Source organism: Podarcis muralis, chromosome 2, assembly GCF_964188315.1.
Source record: "Podarcis muralis chromosome 2, rPodMur119.hap1.1, whole genome shotgun sequence".
In the NCBI taxonomy this organism is placed as follows: Eukaryota; Metazoa; Chordata; class Lepidosauria; order Squamata; family Lacertidae; genus Podarcis; species Podarcis muralis.
The window spans coordinates 66,014,696-66,036,544 of record NC_135656.1 but is presented as its reverse complement, the minus strand read 5'-3'; the positions used below and the strand labels follow the sequence as shown (position 1 = coordinate 66,036,544).

At 40.3% G+C, this 21,849-nt stretch overlaps 1 protein-coding gene across 2 annotated transcripts in view; it reads left to right on the top strand.

Annotated features, from left to right (window-relative positions):
- The window catches only part of CLINT1 (clathrin interactor 1), a 64,088-nt gene extending 48,514 nt beyond the window's left edge, over positions 1–15,574 (top strand). The window contains exons 8-12 of one of the 2 annotated variants that reach the window (XM_028718375.2): positions 2,354–2,426; positions 8,558–8,644; positions 11,762–12,057; positions 12,751–12,955; positions 13,799–15,574. In XM_028718375.2, coding sequence (XP_028574208.1) covers positions 2,354–2,426; positions 8,558–8,644; positions 11,762–12,057; positions 12,751–12,955; positions 13,799–14,154 — 1,017 coding nt within the window. In that variant the 3' untranslated portion in view covers positions 14,155–15,574. The remainder of the gene's footprint in view (positions 1–2,353; positions 2,427–8,557; positions 8,645–11,761; positions 12,058–12,750; positions 12,956–13,798) is intronic. The other variant, XM_028718376.2, reaches the window with a different exon arrangement.
- The last annotated feature ends 6,275 nt before the right edge of the window (positions 15,575–21,849 follow it).

Sequence of the window (21,849 nt, the reverse complement as noted above, 5' to 3'; positions counted from 1 at the left end):
TTGGAGAGGTAGGAGTGATTGCAGGGGTTGGGGCTCTGGGGGTTCCTGACTTTATGCAATTTTGCCTTTGCGGGAGGACCTCCAAAACTGAACCCTTGCATGCGTGGCCAGCCCACTGTATTACTATATTCTGAAATGTTGAATTCTGGGTCTGCCCTGTCCTTTAAGGCCATACCATGTACTTTGCTACCAATTTATATTTGGCATAGGGCAGGGGTCTGCAACCTTTAAGACAAAAAGAGCCACTTGGACCCGTTTCCGAAGAAAAAAAAACTGGGAGCCGCAAAACCATTGCGACATTTAAAACAAATATATCTCCGGAGCCGCGATCTGACAGCGGGCGGGAAGGTGACGTCGGGACGGTGCGTGACTAACGCACGCACCGCCCCCATGCGACGTCACAGCCAGTACAGCGCCTGCCACAGTGGGGAGTGTCGGGGCGCACAATGCGCCTCCTCCCCTCGCTAGTATCCGCCCCGGAGCCGCAGCAAAGGTGTAAAAGAGCCACATGCGGCTCCGGAGCCGCGGGTTGCAGACCCCTGGCATAGGGCAAGGAAGAAGAACTTAACTATGTAGGGTTGCACATGTCTAGAGGTTGTGCTTTAAACTGGATCTCTTTGCCTGTTTGTGCACTGTTTGTATGCCTCATGTCTTTAGCCTGGGCAGACATTGTGCCTGTGTTCTAGTTATTGCATGTGTAGTGGCTGGGGGCCCAGGATCAAAGAGATGCTGGTGCACTGCGGCATAGGTAAGTTCACCTTCTCCAAGTGTCATGTTTCAGTTGCGCCCCAAGTTCAGAATCTGCTGCACATGCTTGCTGCTTAGATGGGACAAATCTTGTTCTCCAGTGCACCCAGACTTCATTAAATCCACAAGTGCATTTACAGTGCAGTCCTATACATGTTGGCTGAGAAGGAAGCCTTGCTATTTTCAATGGTTGCTATTTCCTAGGCAGGTGTGTATTGGATTGCAACCTTAAGTTTGATATTGCATCCTTCCCCTCTTGTTATCCTGGACTTTTTTTTTTGCTTCCAATTATTTTCCCCATCCGCCCAAGGGTGGGAGTCTTCAACAAGTGTACTGGAGGGAACTTCTTAAAAGCAAATTAAAGTGAGTCCTGTGTCTACATAATCGCTAATGTTGTAATGAGAAAGTTTTCTAGAAACCCCCAGGTGCATAGAGTTTACCATAGATGTACTTGTCTTTGTGCCAAGGTTTATAGTCTATTAAATTTACATGGTGCTCCAGGAAAAGCAACTTTTCATCCATTGCCTTCCTTTGTGAATGTGTACAAAAATCTAGGATTTAGTCATAAATGACAAAGTGCACCCATGCAGCAAGATAATATTGTGATTTTTAATGCATGGATTTTGTTGGTAAATACATTTCCTTCCTTGTAGCAGAAGAAGAAACCACACTACCTCTACTTTGTGACAGAAATTTCTTAAATTATGCTTTTCTGGTATCTAGCATTTTGCTAATTTTATCAAAGAAGCAGAACCTAAAATATACCTTCCACCTTTGGTATAACAGTCACTTTATTCCAATTTCCCCCCAAAAAGAAGATGGGCCTACTTGGGGTGGGGTGCTGTTTTTAACCATAGTTGCTTGGAAGTAATTACTTCAGGAAATGAAGAAGTTACTTCCAATTAAATATATTCATGTTTGGGATGCTGAGTTCAAATCTCAAAGTCAACTCTGAATTTCTTTGGTGCCTTTAGACATCACACTCCTAATATCAGCCTTTCATTTTAATTGGAATAATCCCAGAGGTAGGGCAGTAATAACCAGAGGATTAAAAACTATTGTAAAGCACAAAGAAGGCTATACAAATTTAGTTATAAGCAGAAAGATATCAAGCTTTAAAATTCTAGGCAGCTTACAATTGACCAAATGATGTTTCTAGTATTTTGAATATCTCAAAATGAAATTTTAAGGCATGTTAGCAAAACTATAAAGGTGGGAAATATTTTAAGAAATGGTTCAGCCATTGCTATGTTTAATAGTTATATGGAATGGGTGTGTTTTCTAAAAAATATTTTTGCACCTCTCCTTACATTGTCTGATGGGAGGTAACAGCTTAGAATCCTTGTTATCAAGTTGCACAATAATAACTTCCTTTATATTCTTCAGTTTTGTAATTCTCTTAATATAAGTTGATTTCCAGTAACAACCAATGTTTGATGCTACACAGATCTATTTTTCTCTGTGTTACTCCAGTTTTCCAATTTCTTGCCACAAACAGTCCTCGTTCAGTTGCCCTAAAACACACACACACACACACACACACACACACACCTTTGCATATTCATAACCATATTCCTTAAAACAGTTCAATTGTGCTTGTCCTTAGGTTCCTGGCAGCAAGTCATCCGGTGACCTGGTCGATCTTTTGTTCGATGGTACTGATCAATCAGTCCCAACAGGTAAAATGTATTTCTGTGTTCTGTTTGAGCAGTAGCTGTAGCTTGTGAGTCTAGTGCATTTTAATTCTGCTGAAATCAAACGTATGCATTAGGAAGCTAAGGGAAACTGTATCAGTCAGTTAAATGTAGAGCTGCATATTTATTCATAGAACCACATGCAAATTACCATATTGTATAGATTAATAATAACCATAGCACCTTAGAAAGATTCACAGCTAAGTCAGTTTGTCAGGAACTCTGGTGGCTGAAATGCAATGTTATTCATAATTAATTTTAAAAGCATGTAATCCAGTCAGATTTCAACACTTCTCGTGTTACACATGGAGAGAGAGGCAGTGGTGAGAGTAGCTGACTTACAAGTCACATCTAATGTGTACAGCAAAAGTGACCTTATTACTTCTTCTTTTTTGTTTCCTGTCCATTGACTCCTGGGTGACCTCAGAAATAACTATGTTTCTTGGTCACTTCAAAACTGTTCAATTCATTCACTCCATTGTAGGCGACTAGTGCAACTGAGGCTTCAGTAAAGTAAATGTTACTCTCCATAATGGAGTGCATGTTTGGTATATTTAAAAAAAACAATAACAATGAATAGCCATATCAGGACAAAGTAAGGAAGATTGTCTCTGGCTGGCATGAAATATTAAGATGGTTCTATTTACATATCTTCACTGCTGCTGGCATGATTGTAGAATCATCAATCTTATATTAGGGGGCTGGATGTTGATAGCTGCAGTTTTATAATCCACATTACCTGTGAGCGAATTAAGAAGAGGATTAAGAGCTGTGTAACTGAAACAATGCTTTCTCTTGAAGGAAGAATTCCTCAACAGATTCAGCACGCAGCATTAACGTTGTTAGTGGAAAGATTATTTTCCACCCCTTTTCATCCCCCATTTACAATACCATGAGCTTCTGAAAAGGTGTGGCTGTACTTTTGGGCTTTGTGAACTGTCATGATTCTGCCAGAATTTGTTACTCCTATACAAATTTTCAACATGGGGCTGGTTCCATAGAAGTGCTCCCGCAAGGAGACTTTCCTGCCATATTCTTCCAACAGTAGCCCCCTGCATCCACTAAAAAGATTCTCCAGGGGACAGGGGGTGCTCTGGAACAGTGTGGGATAATAAGGGGGGGGGAATTAAATAAAATTGAAGCACCTTGTGCAAACAGGTCCCATGACCCACATACAGCTGGCGTTTCGGCGACCTTTCGTGAGCCTTGCACAAACATCTTAGTGTGAATGCTTCTCTGGGTGCAGCAAGTATATACATGATTGGCTAATGATTGGCTAAATCTGGAACTTCTACTATGTATTAAACCCAAGCAACATTTCAAACAGTTGCAACCATTTTTTTGCCCCCAGGATTACTATTATTTTATTATTATTTTGTCCTGTGTATACTAATTACATAGTGATAATAAAATGAAATTATCTCCTCATAAGCAGGACTTTAGGCCACAGCTCTTAAGCTTTATTCTTTTGCCCCCTGCCAGTCCCTGCTTTTGAAGGGTTCCTTAGAAAATGCAAGCAGCACATTGAAAACTTTGCAGAGGCACAGGAATTATTCTCCTGTCAGTATACTGGAGAATGAGAGTCAGCATTATATCCTTGTACTTAGTATGATTTTGGATTCTGAATTCTTGTGAGTAGGTGTATTTTAAATGGCAGCAAATGTGACTGGAAGCTGCCCATATTAAGAAATACATATATCTGTACTGTTTTTTGGATGAGGCCATGGCCTTGGGCTAGGGCAATAAAAGTTTCTGGTGATTGTATAGAAACTTAAGGAGTCTCTTTGCTGGGTCTTTGTTACTAGGCATTGAGATTCCTTCCCCAGCAAATATCTCTTCAATTTGTCTACCGTAATTTTTTTACCGGGTTTTTAACATACATGAACAGTGCTCAATCCCTCCACTTTCCTAAAGTTGTGTTTTCATGCAGGAATGGTGTCAACTTCTTTAAGTTCTTGAACTCAATCTTAGAAACATTCTACTTTTAGCTTTAATTCTGTTTTTCTCTACCATCTGGTTTCATAGTTCCCTTTAAAACCTGATCATAACACAATGTAGACAGACATTGCTTCTTTTTTGGCATATGGAGTATTCTACAGTGATAGAATATTTGGAGTACAATATTTTTCCTTTATGGTTCACTGAAACTGTGTGTTTCTGTTAAGCTTCGTAGCAAGAGCCATTGCATACATGACCCATACCTCTCTACTACCATGGGCTCCCACTGATTTGAAGCACTCACTGAAGTCCTGCTAACCTTATAGGCACAGAGCCATCCCTGTGGCTAAAGAAAAGCATGGGTTAGGGTTAGGGTTCTAGACCACACACAATGGGTTAGGGTTAGGATTCTAGACACATCTGCAGCTGTGTGGGAAACACTTTAATCTGAGTGGCTCCTATGCAGCTCAGCATTGTATTTGATCTTGCTTGCATTGATGCTGTATTACCTGCCTTTCGCACCGCCTCATACGTAAATGGAGTGTTAATGGGCAGATTGTTCAGTCCTCCTCATAATATCGACAACAGCAGGTGTACACATATATTGGTCTTACAAATAAATACAGAGAGAGGAGCATTTCTTACAACACTTGAAACATGTCTGGATATAATAAAATGTTCTACTCTCATTCCAGTTATCTACAGGTAGATCATCTATTATAAATAATGTTGATATTCCCCTTGTTCTCCAATGCAACAACTTAAACAGATTGAGAATCCCAAGAGGCAAATAGGTTGGGGTTTTCAAGCTCCTGTTTTTATTGCACTCCCTTACAACTTCCTAAAAAGTATCTCCTGAAAGTCAAAGGATTTATGGGGTAGGATTCAGTGTGACTTGAATATGCCCCCACCCTCAAGCAGTTTTCCCGTTGTGTATGGAGCTCTTTGGATCTCAGCCGCAGCCGGTATCCCAAATTTGAAGGAGTGCTCAACTATTAATTTAAATCTCTATCTGGAAAAACCCTCATCTTACAGACTGTTGTTGTGAGAACAGAACATGCTCATCTTTCTTTTGAGAAATCTTTTCTGGATTTGCCATTTGACTGACAATTATTCTGCTTTCACTCCTTTAGTGGAAGTTAAGCTTACCCGCTCTTTCCACATCAGCATTTAGAAGATGTCCTAGAGATGAGACACATTACCAGCTGGCCACCACAAATAGCATCTTCTGCTGCCCTAAGGAGACAGATGGAAGGAGTTAATTTATAACGACAGCTCTCATTTGGGAGTCTTTGAGGCTAGCTAATGATGTTGTGAAGATTAGCACTGTCCTTCCTAAGGAGGTCACTTTCCCTAACCCGTGTGCTACATGCTGAAAAGAGCATGGCTCCATTAGCTTGTGCCACGCACAAAATAGCAAAGAGGCCGCAATAGGCATTGATCTCTTTTGTAAAGATAGGGGCATGGAAATCTCATGGTTTTGTGGAGGTGCTTGCCAAGCAACTAGTCCACACCAAGACAGTGGGAAGCATTCCCCCCCCCCCCAAGAAGGGGGCTAAATAAGGTACTTTGAGCAATGCCTAATACAAATCTCCATCATTTAATAGAGGATAGAAAAAGAAAATGAAACAACTTTGTGCAGTGCTTCATATGGAAATGGTAGTTATTAGCTCACCCTGTTGCACGACTATCAACACCAGGTGGCTGTCCTGGCACTGCATCCTAAGTAACCATCTTCATAGACTTGCTGTTAGCTTTGAAGAAACGTTCTGTGTTTTCTGAGGAAGCAACTAGATAGAGCATGGGACCACCAAAATATGTGCAGAAGCAGATTAATTCCCAAATGATTTCACCTGATTTTTAACTGGCTTAAGCATTTGCCATACTATTGTTACTTTTAAATTGACTATTTGGTATCATTTACCTGTATTGTCTAAATTAGCACTGCTAGTTCAAATAACCATGGTCTTGAAATTTATAATCATTTAAGTATGCTAGTGTTTACGTACAAGAGATGTGCACGTGGTTGCATATGCCATGCAATGCTATGTAAATACTGCTTGTTTCCGTCTTCTGGATAGCGCAAATGTATTGTACATCCTCAAGCTGCTTAGATAAAAGTGATGCTTATCTTTGTATAAAACTCTATCACAGTTTCCCATAATGATTTAATACTGGTAAATGCCCAATCTGTCTGTCTTTTGGATATGCTCTACAACATAATTCACCTATTATAAGACTTTAGGAGGGTCTTGTTACTACATATCTCCTATTTGATAACATATCTGTGTACATTCTGAAGGGAGATGCTCCTATCTGAAAATGAAGTATGACTTCCTAATAATTGGCTAAAATAAAATAGCATTAAAAAGAAATACAAGTACACATGTATTAGAAAGGGAATTGTTCCTTTTATTACTGCCAGCCATTTATTAAAAAGGCGATGGTTCTAGTTTAATTAACCGAGTTGAGAGCAGCAGATGGAGCAGAATGTCTTGCAGCGATAAGACAATTCAGAAATGGCACCAGATGTTGGAAGCTGTCCCTGGTGGTGTTTGAGTGCAACACAGATGTTACAGTCCCACCTGGCTAGTTTCTAAGCACTGCAGGCTAAGCAGCTGTGATGTAACCCATATAATGTACGCAAACACTAAAAGCAGAATAATTGAGCTGCTGGTACTCCTTGGAAGGGTGTGACTGCTCAGAGGTGAAATCTTTTAAGGACAAACGGCAACAGCTAAGGCCATCACTTTTTCGGTACTTTCAGAGGAGGAAACTGTCAACTAGAAGCCTAAAGCCCTTTATTAAAGATATGGTGGCAGAGAGTTGCTTCACCCAAACATTTTCCTTCACAGAAAAAATATATATCTGCAGAAAGTGCCTATTTTTTGTATTTCTCTCAGAGGGCCAATTAATGTCCACAATTTTAAAAATTTGAATGGGGGCTTTCCTTTTAGGGATAATAGCTTGGGAGGAACTGTAGCATTTCTGATTAAATGAAGCCCTCCTTGTGTACAGCATTCCCATTCCTGCTCAGAAATCCCCACCTGTGGCAATCATCCTATTTAGTTTGGCCCTCAAACTTGACATAAGGAGATGTACAGAACAATGACCAGTGCAGAGGCTGTGAATCTTTACTATTTTGATAAAAAATGTGTAGGAAAGAATAGTAAGGATACTATATTTTGTAGTAAATAAATCATTAGTATCTGCAACTGGGACTTTCAATGTTCTTATTCTGAAAAGAAAGCAAACTTATTAAAAAATGAATACCAGTGCAGGTTTTATGCATTAAAACCTTGAATCTGAAATCCTGTGCAAGTCATTCCTGCTTTCAGTCTCACAAGATTTAACATGTAAGGAGGCCTTTTTAAATTTTTCATTCTATGCAGCATAATAAGCAAACAAAGGCTTTTCCCCAATAAAAGACTTGTTCTGTTTCTTATATCTAGTACCTGAGTTAGAATTGCATTAATCTTTACTGTGTGATATTTCTTCCAAGCCTACACTGGTTCTTCACCAGTTTTGCGTTCCATGCAACCTTGGTAAATTATTACTGAAATTACGAAGTTGAATATAGACCACTTGCATTGATGTACAAGTGGTGGGATATAACTGAACCATAAAAGCAGGCATAATTCGATTTGACAGGTTTGTTTGTGTACAAAAAAGAAGGAAAGAAAGACTTCAGCCATGTATATGCCTTGTGACATTTTGTTTTGATTGGACTATCACCCTTCTGAATCAATCTTCATTTAACACATGATCGTTCGTGGTGCTCTCTTCCATGCTTGTGCATGCCAGAATAGTGAAAAAACTGAGGGTGGAAACTCCCCACAAACTAGTCAAAGGAAAGCACAAGAGTACGATTGCATACACAACCAGGTTTTGTTCCTGCAGCCCGGTTTGCAGGATTTCCACATATTTCAGTTTTTGTACCATGCCAACAGCCATCAGTGGTAAAATATCTTGTATTGAGGGATAGAATTTGACTTGAGAACTGTGCCCTTAAGTACTTTGAGCTTCAATACGCTTGATGGATTGAACCGTTTCCCAGAACTGTATATCTTGACTCCACGTACAATATATTTAAATATAAAATTTAATATTTGATGTGAACTGCTACTGGAGTGGGGCTGTTTTCACTAATTTACAACAAATCCTTTGATTGGTTGTAGGTGGAGCCACTGACCCCTTCGGAGGGTTTGCGGACTTTAGCTCTGCTGCCGCCGCCTCTGCCTCAGCAGGCTGCCCCCCATCACAAGGTACAGTGCCAAGGGAGTGGAACAGAAAGCTGACCTCTCAAATTTTGGTCTCTTGCTACTTGAAAGTGTCTTCTCTTCCAGAATAGATTAAATTCCATGTCAAGTTCTCATTTTAAAGGTGCTAGATTCTGCCGCTTTGTATTGTGATATAGTTTCATTTTATTATGACTTATTCTCTATTCGGGGCAGAGGGATTAATTATTTGGGGAATGAGCTTTTCCTTTGACCCTTCACCCAGGGGTGGCTTACCTTTTCCAGCTCAAGGGCCACAGCTTTGAGGATTGCATAGATCATGTGCCCTTGGACACACACACTTGCAAAATCCACCCAGGTGAAGGAGGGGGATGAGCAGCATACATATGCACACCCCCAGTAGAGAGGATGCGCACACACACAAATGAAATAATTGCTCTGGAATGATTTTTACAAGCACCAAAATGAATTTAAATGAATTAATGCAGCAGTAATGATCATTACTTTGTCTCCCCTCACAAACACCTTTAACATTAATTGAAGCTAACTGAAATACTGGGCTGGAATGATTTTCACAGGTCCCAAGAATGAATTCCAATTAATACTGAGTAGTAGCTATTGCTATAGTATAGTATGTTGTGTACTCCATCCCCTTTCGCCTGTAATGGTAACCTTTTATGTAATCTGCAATAAGCCTCTTAAGAATTCTATTCCGCATTTTATATTAAAGTACTCTCTTGGAAGAAGGCTAGAATTGACCCAAGAAACATTTAGAATTCGACAATAGATGCTGTGCATAAGGCAGGATTGCTACATGTCCAGGGAGGGGACTGTTAATTTGTGTGTACTGATTTATTTAAGTTCCACACAAACTAAAAATTGTCCACTGGGGAGGAAAAAAAACTTCACAGTAAGAGCCCCTTGTAGGGGTGAGGAAGCTTATACAAATGTTATGATTGGCCCTAAATTACTGCCTTTTGTTGTATTCTTCCACACTGCTATAATAATTGCTGTTACCCAAATTACTTTTTAAAAGACCCAATGAATTAATGTGAATTAAGATAGCTGGTCAACAGAGCTGGGATTGTTCAAAGAGTTTTGAACCAAGCAGTAGCTGAAACAATTGTTCTACCACAAAGCATATTGCATAGAAGAAGGTGTGATGTTTTTTGCAGCCATCAGTAATAAAATGCATTGTATTGAGGGATAGGATTTGACTTGAGAACTGTGCCCTTAAATACTTTAAGCTTTAATAATGTTCTGCCTTGATTTTACAGGTTATTGAAAATTTAGGTTTGTGGTGCTCAAATCCTATTATGCTAATAATGCAGTCTAAGCTTGATAATACTCCTTTATCAGTGTTAATATGATTAATCTCCACCAATCACCTTTATGCAAGCAGCCAGCAATGATTAATCATTCTTGAGCAATAAAGCCCCCCCAGAAATCTTTTGTTGATTAATCATCTTTGGTAAAGTTCCCCGAAGAGTGGCATCAAATGCCTCTGTCTTCTCCCCCTTTCCTTTATTTGTGTTTGGATATGAGCATCCCGTAACTGGAGAATCAGCATTTACTTATCCATCAGGAATACTTTTAAGTGTGCTTAAATTTTTAATAGGCAGTACTAATTGAAATATTCCCAATAAAGTCCCTTTTGTAAGGGAGATCAAAGCAAAATGTTTCATTGTGGCCCCAAGCTAATGAATTCTAGCCCAGCACTTGCGTTAAAGTGGATTGTAGTGCACAGATAAGCGATGGATGTACTTTTCCCTCCCTGCCCTTCCTTACTTAAATTTTAATCCACCTGTGGAGGAGAAATTAATTAAAACAAGGGTTTTATACCCAGGCGAACAGGTACTATTACGAATTATTGACATGAAATGTAAATTATTGCAACCTTTTTAAGATTAGGTGAGTTAGATTCTAAGTAATAGGCAGGTTTGTAGATCACTAATTCCTAGCTGGCTGTACAGACCAGATTATTCTGAAATCAGCAGGGTCTCTCATCTCTCAGACCTGTCAGGTGAACATTGATTTAAAATTGTGAATGCTTTCTTTTCCGTCTGCACTGATGAGGCCTAACAGTTAAATGTAAATTGCAAGTTGTTCAACTGTGTGAAAACCAGTGCTAGCATGTGTGCCCCTATGTGCCTTTGTCTGTGCATCAGGCTACAATAGTAAGATCTACGTAACTGTTGTGCTTCAAAACTGAAATACTCATCAGTGGCTAGCAATTGATAATCATACGAAAGGCTCATTCGCTTTAAAAGCCAAACATCTATTTCCTCGTGATCTTTACATCTTGGAGCTTCACTCACAAGTTTATTCCAGTAAAATGTGTATTTTTTAAAATAGGTAAGGACAGGCAGACTGCTGTTAAAAGAACTAAATGTCTTGCAGCTCTCTATGCACATGCTGTACAAAGATTTGAGAGCATGTGTGAGCTTTGAATGCATATTTATCAAAGCTCCCATAGAGCGCTAAATAAATACTACACAATGCTGTTAACAAGCACAACAGAGGTGAGATAAACACCCTGAGGCAACTGAATTTGAAAGCCCATTATTTTATTGGTATCCCACTTAGCTGTACCGGTTTAATAACTGTATACAGCAAGTAATGTATATGTAATCAGATGAGTTTGAACAAATTGCTGTTTTTATGACTTCTTACGACTGTGAGACCAGCCTTGTTCACAGTGATTGATTCAAAACATCAATGAGTTAATGTTTGCAGCTTTGCTTAAGGCTCCCAATTTTGAGCTACTGGCAATTTAGATACTGAACTTCTGCTATGCTTCAGGTGTCTCTTATGCCTGCCACATTCTTATGTGTTGAAAGTGGATCCTGCAGATTTGCCTGTTAGGAAATCTATGTCCCACTCATGTGGATTCCACAGGTGGCACATAACCAGCCATACTTTAGCACTGGTGTGGTTGTTTCATTCTTATGTCCCCCCCCCCCTTTGCTATCCTGTTAAAATTGTTGGAATATTCATGAGGGAGAGTAATGTCCAGATGGAGATCCTACCTGCAGATGTTAATCTGGATGGACATACATCGGCTCTCATTTGTTTCACTTCATGGAATGTGGCATTTGCTCTGTGCTTTTCATAAAGACTCTTACCTTTCTTTTCCCTCCCCAGGTACAACTGCAAGTGGGAATGGAGAGTTTGGCGACTGGAGTGCCTTCAACCAAACCTCTCCAAGCCCTGCTGCTTCAGCTGGAGAGCTCTTTGGTGGCTCTGCTCAGCCAGCTGTTGAGCTCTTTGGTGGCTCTGCTCAGCAGAGCCTTGGCCAGCCTCCAGCTGCTTCAAATCCTTCTGACCTCTTTGATTTGATGGGTACCTCCCAAGCCACCATGACCTCTTCCCAAAGCATGAATTTATCTATGATGGGTTCCAGCACTGTCAGCATCAATCTACCTATGTCAAGGTCACAGGTATGGTGCTGTTCTGCAGTCCCTTGACTACTGTTTCCTCAACGGATAGTTTTGACACACGCTTAACTTAAAGCATCTTTTCTGTAGCTCTGAAAGTGTTTTCTTGTCTTTTTGCTTCACTGGCCCCTCTTTTCTTCAAGATTCAAGTAAATTGAGAGAGGAAACGTCTAAAGCAATCTAAGAGTTGTAGAACATAAGGAAGACTTCAAACTTGCGACACTTTGATTGTACCAAGGGGGGTGAGGGTGGGCAGTGCCACCTGTTTCTGACAAACTGGCTCACGTATAGTTTTACCCAGTTTAAGTGTAGTTGACTATTGAAAACAAGTCTTTGGACTTGGAAAACTTAGCAACTAGTTTTAATTTTCCAAAGCATCTAAAATAGAAGGGTGGTTCAGAGAAAGTATTTTTAGGTAAGGGGGGGGCAAGGCACTTCTGAATTACCACTCTTGGCACAGTTCCAGAAGACTACCAGATGATAGGTAAAGTACTTAAAGAGATGCTCTTGAGAATTTTATGAGCATGAACTTCAACTTTCTTCAGTTCTCTTAGGAGAACATAAATGTCCATCTGTTTCTCTTTATGAAGACTGGATGAACTCCTCTCTCTGATAAATTATAGCTGTAAAATACTGTGTTGGCAATTCGTAGCATAACTCTAAAGATCTCTTTTTTTCTTTCTTTAATGCTTCTAGCCTTTGCACGGTGTTAACCCAATGATACAGAAGCCTAATCCACTTTATAATATGGGCACAGAGATGGTCCCCAAAAATGTAGGCAAAACCCTGCCATCCACTTGGTCAGACCCTAGTGTAAATATCAGTTTGGACAATTTAGTTCCTGGTATGCAGCCTTCCAAGCCCCAGCAACCATCACTCAACACAATGATTCAGCAACAAAGTAAGTAATACAATTCTTGCTGTGCATGTATTTCAATGAGGTCACTCTTCACAACATATTCTTGATCAAAGTGTGGGTGGGTGGGTCTTAAAAAAACCCAGAACGCTAGACTTCCTCAGCACCTATAAATTCTCTTTTTTTTTGTGACCAGAGTATATTATCTGCAACTTCGTAGCCTTCTACTATTTAAAAACTCTCTTGATTGAGTATGCACAACTTTTGATTCATTGAGTTCTGCCTTTTGTTTTTGCGATCCCAGAGAGCATGTGGCTGGTGAGCCCAACCATTTTCAGCTTGATGGATCACAAACTATATTGGCCCGCTTGTGCTTTGAATGTTCCTCACCCTGATCTAATGATATAGTGCATCCTTTAAAAGCTTTTTGTGGTGTCTCCTCCCAAACTCTTGGAACTGTCAGCCCCCAAGCAGTGAAAGGGGATTCCTGTTCAACGGAATTTTCATTTCCTTCTCCCTTTCCCCCAGTTTCTGAACAAGGTACTAGCAAAGTTGTGCTTAAAAAGATTAATGTAGAGGGAATACACCATATTTGTGGATCCCTGAGCATAATAAATAAGTGGATATCTAGACAAAGCATGGTTTGGCCATGGAGAAAGAAGAGAATTGGAGGAAGGGGAACTATGACAACTAGGATTTGTGCTGGACTTCAGTTCTCAGGCATATAGAAATATGTTGGATGATGCCTTTAAGGATCAGCTTTGTTTTTAATATACAGCCAATACGTTAAATAAGGGTGGGGTGGGAATATACTTGCATTTCCTTTGAATGATAGAAATATCATTAAAAAATCACCTTAACATTTAAAACTTCATTTCTGCCCTACAGATATGCAACAACCGATGAATGTGATGTCTCAGAATTTTGCAACCATGAGCCTCAACTCACCACCCAGCATGATGCCTGCTCGACCTCCTGCAAACCCATTGATGGGCGGGCCTGTTCCTGTGGGAATGGGAATGCCCACTGTGATGACTGGCACAATCGGGATGGCTTCCATGGGAGGCACACCTATGATGAACCAGGGCATGATGGGAATGAATGTGAACATGGCAATGCCAACTTCTGGAATGGGTTTGTCGGGCATGGGCATTACTAATATAGCTGTGGCATCCTCCATGACTCCCGGAACTGTGCAACCTAAGCAAGATGCCTTTGCAAATTTTGCAAATTTTAGCAAATAAAGATTGTAAACCAATCAGATTGAATGAAGGATTTTAGCTGCACAAATAAAGCTGGGATAAGGGTTGAAAATGCTGATCAAATGCTTTCTCTTTTTCTTTTATTGCTTACTTTAAAGGAGCCCATCTAAAGAACCCAAAGGTCATTTTGTAAACTCCCAACCTACTTTTGTTCAAGTTTTGGTGAAGAAAACGTCCTCCACCGAGTGATATGGTTGATATTGCAATCACTAGGCCTTGTTTTTTAACAAGAGAATTAAAAGCCTTTCTTAGATGGCAGAACCAGTTTTAACTTTGAAACTTGTGGAAACTCTGGAATTTGGGGGCTGGGTATATCTGTGTGAATCTAATTTTATACTTGATTTCTTTTTTCCCCTCCTGGAATCTATTTATCATAATTGGATCCGTTCCTTTTCCTACCACTGAGTCAAATTTGAAGTCAAAGTATGCTGATCAATTTTTTATAAGAATATATATATATTTTTGTCCAAAAAAAAAAAATGACTTACATATGTGATTATGGCTAATTCAAAGGGACCTGGAATGTATATATACTTTTGCTACTCTTCCAGCAACACTGCTATACTATCCAAATTTTTATTATAGACCTCTTTAAGCAATTTGCTGATGAATAGGGTGGGACGGGTGGGGTTTTCCTACCTCTTTCTGCTTTAATACGCAATGCAGAACTGGTAGAAACTTCATTCAGACTGCTGTATGGTTTCCTTTCAGAGAACTCTAGAGAATATATATATATATGGTTGGGTTTTGGTTTGGGTGGTTTTTCTGCAGCCATACTCCAGTGAGAAGTGGCAGCCCCCCTTGGGGTCTCTGGGGTCACTGTTTACATCACTGACAGTCAAAATGCAAGAGTTTTTTTTTTCTTGCAACACAAAAAAAGAGAAACAGCATCTTTAAATTAAGAAAGAACACCTCTAAACTTTTTGTTAATCCAACAGCATTGGATTCTAAATTTTATACATTTGGTGACTTCACTTGTTTTATGTAAATATGGCCTTAGCAATTGCGGAATCCAATAGAAAGGGATTAAATAAATATATATAAATGAATAAATATATAGATTATTATTATTATTATTAAAGGAAACCTGTAGCAGTCAGATTTTATGAATTAATGAAAATAAAGGAAATGAAAGAATAAATTAAAGGCTTTTTCTTTTCCTGCTATGATTCTGCATTTAGGTTCAAACACAGATCATGATTTTTAGTCTGGGATGCAAAGGTTCAGTTTATATTCACAGAGCCAGGGCTGCTACTGAGCATTATATTCTAGGTATGAAACTTTATTGGCTCCCCTTTCTTATGTTGGATATTTTTTATTATTATTAAATTGATAAAACTTTATTTCCATTGTATTCATAATGTTCTGTTATACATAACATTAAAGTGTTCATTAAAAACAATGTTGGGGCTGCTTCTCCTTTCATTCCATTTGACATTTCATGAGAGCAGTTGGGGGGGAGAAATAATTATAATTTGGGCAAAGTAATTTTTATAAATAATTTAAAATTGTTTAATGACTTTTTATCTCCCGCCTTCCCTATCTGACTCTACTGTTAGGAATTAAAAATGAAGCAGCGCAGATATCTTGACCCACTCCAGCCTTGCTAATGCTCCATCTACAACATTTCTAATTAGGCAGAAATTCATGTACTTCAGCTAAGTGGTAATGAAAAGTGATTCATTTGCTGAATAAGAGATGAGAGTGAGTGTAATTAGCTGACTGCGGTTTTTAATCTTTCAACAATTCAATGTGTTTAAATTAGTTTCAAAGAATAGAGCTTTCAAGTGTTGTTACATCAAAGTAATCAAGACAAGCTTTACTGGCTGTGCGGGACAGATCGCCTTCTCTTCAGCTCCAGTTTTGAAACCCTTGAACTTTTTGTGGGAATTGTCTTCATAAGTTTGTCTTGCGACAGATGTTGAGAAGCAAAAAAAAAAAAAAAAAAAAGAAGTAAAAATAAAATAAAAATGAACCTACAAAACTGCAGGAGGTGGGAGCAAACCGGTTTTTGGGGGGAACGGAGAAGTTGTCAAACCTGTTTTTAAAAACCTCGTTCTACTGTTATGATGTCAAGGCACCAAAGTCCAATAATGTATTCTCAATACAATACAATGAAAGGCTGGGATGTGCCTCTTCAGGCTTTAATGCTTCAAAAAGCAAGTTGGAATAAAGTAGTGTTGAAACTGGACTAGATTTACTTCTTTAGGAAATGTTATGAAACTCTTCAAGTATTTTGGTAGTAGTTCTGCGCTGAGATTGAATCCTATTGCTTTCCAAAGGGGTCCAGGCAGTAACAGTGACACATTCAAAGCAGGCATAAAAAACATTGAAAACCTGTGCCTCTTAAACCTGGCCACAAAGTGCTAGGGCATACGGTAGCTTGTGTTTGCTTGTGAAAAATGTATTGTCAAACTTTCAAGAAAAGGGACAGCCATAAAAGTGGATACTCCCGAAGCTTGCTTCTCTACATAATCGTGTTAAGTTCAATCAACCACCATGGATGGTAGTATCAAGAGTATTCACCTTGGTGTGCAGATCTCACAAATTGCCCCAAAGTAAACAATTGCTCAGAGGAAAAAGAAATGGCAGATAGACGCAAAGCAACCTGCAGAGGCTTGGCAGTCTTACAGGCTCACATTGGGATGTCATGGGACTTGCAGGTAAAAAATAAGAAAAGATTGTACAAAGAAGGCAACAGGGCCCACATTCATCAGGTACTTGGTATGTTTCAGATTTAAAGTTTCCACCCAAAATAGATGAGCGTGTTGTATGCAACTTAAGCATTATGCTTGGGTCTTTTTGTAAGGCTGTCCTTCGGAATGCATTTACCGTGCCATCGCAGAACACTAGGACCTAGCAAAGGCATAAACGGCACAGGTGCACGCTTGCTGATAACCTGAGCACTCAGTGTGTTCTACAAAACAGAAACTGCATCTGAAACCACTAAACAAGAGTATTTATGGCAGCATCTGTTTCATCTCGATCCATCAGCCAAGAGGAGCTTGACACTTCTGGTGGAGAGGAGGAGGGCAGGAGGGATTTATCAATGAAGTTTTTGCATAATGTAAGCAGGCATCCTGCACTCAAGGTGATATCAACAATAAATGTAACCAGCGCTTAAAACCATTTATATTCTCCCAGGTCTCGGGTTTCCAGAGATGTGTATTCCAGGACACTTTATCTTACCTAGGTATTCAGTGCAGCAACCGTCATCCTACAGTGCAGAGGTTTTCAATCTTTTTGAGTCCATCGCTCCTTTGACCAACTACCATCTTCCTGCATCACGCTGAGGGGCTCAGGAGCCCAGTTATGTTGCCCCTTGCCTGCGACCTCTCGCCCTTTTTTGAACACCCTCCCTTGTGGAGTGTTCCCTCAGCCTCTTCTCTCCTTGGGAGTCCTCCAGGTAGCTGCTGCTGTCCCTGGTTTCTGAGCTGCCCCCACCCCAAAGAGAGGTGCCATCTAGAGGCACCATTTGCCTGCAGAGCTTATAGCCAGGGCTGCAGCTGTGCAAGCCTTTTGGAGGCAGAGACACAAGAGGGCAGCAGAGGAGGGAAGGAAGAAAAGAGGGACAGAGGCCAGTGTTGCCCACTGCACCCCTGACCATCATTCAAGGCATCCCAGGGGGCCACGGCACACTGATTGAAAACTACTGCTATAGTGGACTCACGCTCTGAGTCTAGATCCTTATGTAGCCCAAACAGCACCATCCAAACATTAGCAGGCATGGAAGGATCTCAATGTTTGCAGGAGTAGGTTTTTTTGTTTGTTAAACAAAAACTTTAAAAGGGGCGTTGGGGAACAAAAAAAATCGCTTAATGAGGATTTAACATGTTCATTGGTCACAAAATGCTTGAATAGGGACCAGAGGGAGGTGCAATGGAATGAAGTATCTTGGAAAATAGTGTTGCTGGGTGGCTAAAACTGTCAAAAGGACCTTGCCACAATGCACTACTTTGTAGCAGGTTCACTTGCAAGTCCATACTAGGCTGCTTCTTGGCTATGCTTAATATTATAGCTTATTTCTGGAATTTACAAAATATCTGAGGAGGTTTTAAAGAAAGTTTGACTTGCATTTGATCCCCAACAACATTTGGAAAAGCAATAGTCCTTTCACCTTTCTGCAACGTTCCAATATAAGCCACCTGGTTGTGTCACACTTCCCTGAAATAGCTTGTGTACTAGCCTCTTGGGTTGTCACTCCAAAGCTGCATCTTACTTTCCCAAAAGTGAAACCCACTTTCTATCCACAGTAGCAAGTTGAAATTCTGCACGCAGTGGAACACAGATTGAGGTGTGTGTGTGTATGTAGGTAGAATATGAAATGTAATAAAAGCTCTGATTTGGAATGTGCTCAAATTGGCGTTTTTTAGTTACAAATTACTTTGGAAGGCAATTTTTCTTCTCTCATTTTAATTTGTATTCCAATAGTTATTATGGTTGCAATCTTGTGCCTGTTTGCCTGGGAATAAGTTCCACTAAACCCACTTAGACGACTGACTTAGGGCTCAATTGGCATTCAACTGGGCAATGAATTTTCAGCTGTCAAACGTAAGACTATGATACTCTTGACACTTAGGAAAGGAAGGGGGAATGCAAAAGCGTTCAAATGTGTTTCCTTTACTTTTTCACTAACTAAACTCTGATGAGCATCAGGAATATTCTTTTTTTCTCAAGTGGGTGGGAGGGACCTTCCACGGAAGAGGAGGGCAGCTGCCAGGAAGAAACTCCTCCCTCATTACTCCCATTCACAAACAATTTTGTAATCCTTCTGACCCCACCCATTGGCCAAAGGAACAAGAGCCATGAACTGCTATTCCAGCAAGAAAACCAACAAGGGAAGTTCAGCCTGACCTGTACTGAGCAAACACTGGTGTCTGTATCAAACATGGCCATTTTATGTGTCACTTTATGACAAGTTCTGACAAGGCTTTATGTGACAATAATGCATGGAACGGAGTGCTATGTCTGGAAACACCAATGCAGAAAAATGGCTCTGGAAAATGAAAATTCCCAGTTAAAGCTGCCCTTAGCCAGTGCTTGTGTAAAGCTGGAGCAAAACAACCACGTAAGGTAAGAAATTGTGATTACAAGTAATTCTTAAAAAGAGAATCTCATGATTGGTTGTATATCTGTGTGATAAGGTTTTACTTATGCAACAGAATCCAGCTACGTAACCATGTTCATGCATTTCAGTCCCATGATTTTCTGGTCACTAGGTATTGGGGCCCTTCTATCCTTTAGAGCTTTTACATCCCCACTTCAACAGAGCCATCTTGGCTCCAAACCAGTGATTTGTTGCCTGCTTGGGTGGGGGAAATAAAAACCATGAATGGGGAAGGGCAAAGCTGTAGCTGCAGGAAGCAATTCCTCTGATGGCAGCTATTGTATCTGCAAAGTTCTTGGATTTCTACTTCCCCATTCAAGTTGAAGGTTTGGTTGTTGTTGAAAAGGGACTTCGCACTGCTCAAATGTGTGGGAAATTCACTGTATGAAACAAATAATTACAAAGGAGCCATGAATACCTCTCACCCAGTTACAGCACAGACCTGTACCATGTATATTGCTCCTGCATGTACCATAACCTCCCATAGGCATGCTAGAATTTCTCTTTGCATTTCCCCCCAATCTTCAAGTCCAATATTCAATGGCAACAGCAGAGATTGAATGCAAATTGCCTACTTTTGTTTCTCTAGGCTATTGCGGGTAAGGCTTCCACCCCAATAGTTTTGTGAATCTGTGCTATCTCTGACCTCGGCCCATAATGTACAACTCAGCTGCCAATTTAGGTGAGTTCTTCTAGTAGATACAATTACACAAAGGAGTCTAAAATTCTGTAGTGTTTCATTTTAAAGTATTGGATGGCTTTCTTAAATAAGTCCCCAGGGTTTTTATGACTCAAATCATAAAAAGGGGCAAAAGAATGACTGGGTGCCATAAGGTACCAGTTTAGTAATTAACTAGCTCTTTTAATAGGCCTGAATTACTTTGTTTCATGATAAGGGGCTTTTTTAAAAAAAAAAGAAAGAAAGAAAAGCACACACACATTCTAAGACAAAGCTACATTCGACATCTGGGAACCTCCGAACAGCTGGCTACCTAATGAATATGCATCTGTTTAAGAGGCTGTGGTCCATTAATAAACCAATAGATATAAAACAGAAACAATCTTCGTCAGCTTCAAAAGAGATTGGATGCAATGTGCTGTGAAGTGTCACTGTCACATTGAATTGGGCTGGTGAGGTTAACAGTCAACTGTTTGGTACCCGTGCCTTTGTCTCTGCAAACAGAACTCCCATTTTCCTTCCATTGTGAAGCATAGGCAGCGCTGGCAAGAGTATTTGTTTCGTTTTGTTCCCTTTTCGTTTTCTGGTGCCCAGCTGCATGCTGGGCGCCAGTATCCTTTTAAGTTGGCATCTCCCCGTTCCTTTGCACCACTAAAAGAGTGCTCTCTACATTCTACAAAACCAGCTTATTTTAACAATGCAAATTAGCAAAAAAAGAGCCTAGTATTCCACCACACAAATAAATAAACTGGTAGACAGGTAGTGGTTGCAATAAAACATGCTGATGTGAAAGAGAACAGATTTCTCATTTAAAGCCCTTCCTGGAAATGTTCACAGGGGCAAAGAAATGCATTTAATTCCTATTGTGGTATAAAACAATGCGATTCAACAGCTACACAGCAAAGTCTGATTGCTGAAGCCAGCATAATGCATATTAATCTACCATGATAAGAGTGTGCTGGATGCAATACATATATTTCTGCTTTCTTTCCAGATTCCAAGCTAGTAAGATTTCAGATGAAACCTGTTATCCAGTACTGCAACTTTCTCCATCTGTGTCCCTGCAGATGTTGTTGGACTATAGCTCCCATCAGAGCCATTCAGCATCACCACTAGTCAGGAAGTATGGGAGTTGTAGTCCCAAAAACATCTGGAAGGCCACCAGGCTAGGGGAGACTGTGCTACTGTTTTCAAAAAGTGGTGCTATGCATTGGGGGGTGGCCAAAAGATAAAACTAGGATCTGCTGGTGGTTAGCGGTAGATTGGCCGGGCTTTCATATTTAGAATGGTTTAACAAATTGTTTAGCGGCAGCAACACACACACCCGCCCCCCAATCTTGCTTTGGATGCTGAAATGAAGACAATGAGCAGTGGAGAATCAGGTTTTTGTGTGAACATGCTAAAGAAGATGCTAGGTGGGAGAGCATTCCACAGATGGGAAGCCACAATTGAAAAGGCTCTCACCCTTGACACCAGCCTCCCTCAAAGAGGGGATCTTGAGGAGGTCTTCCAAAGATGATCTAAGGGTGTTTAGGTAAGGCAAGGCTTGCAGTTCAGCTGTGAGCTGATGTTATTTGCATCTGTCTTCCATAATTAGTGAGATTTTTTTTTTTTTACTTTTTGCAAATACAGAACAGATAAAGTGTTTAGATCTTTCTTTAATTCCACCCAAAGCGTTTTGGGAAAATGGAAGGTGAAACTTGACTGGAGTTACTAAGAATTAAATGCCTGCATGTGTTTTAATGGGGAAATAGCTTTGTGTTAGGGGATGCGGGTGGCGCTGTGGGTAAAAGCCTCAGCGCCTAGGGCTTGCCGATCGAAAGGTCGGCGGTTCGAATCCCCGCGGCGGAGTGCGCTCCCATTGCTCGGTCCCAGCGCCTGCCAACCTAGC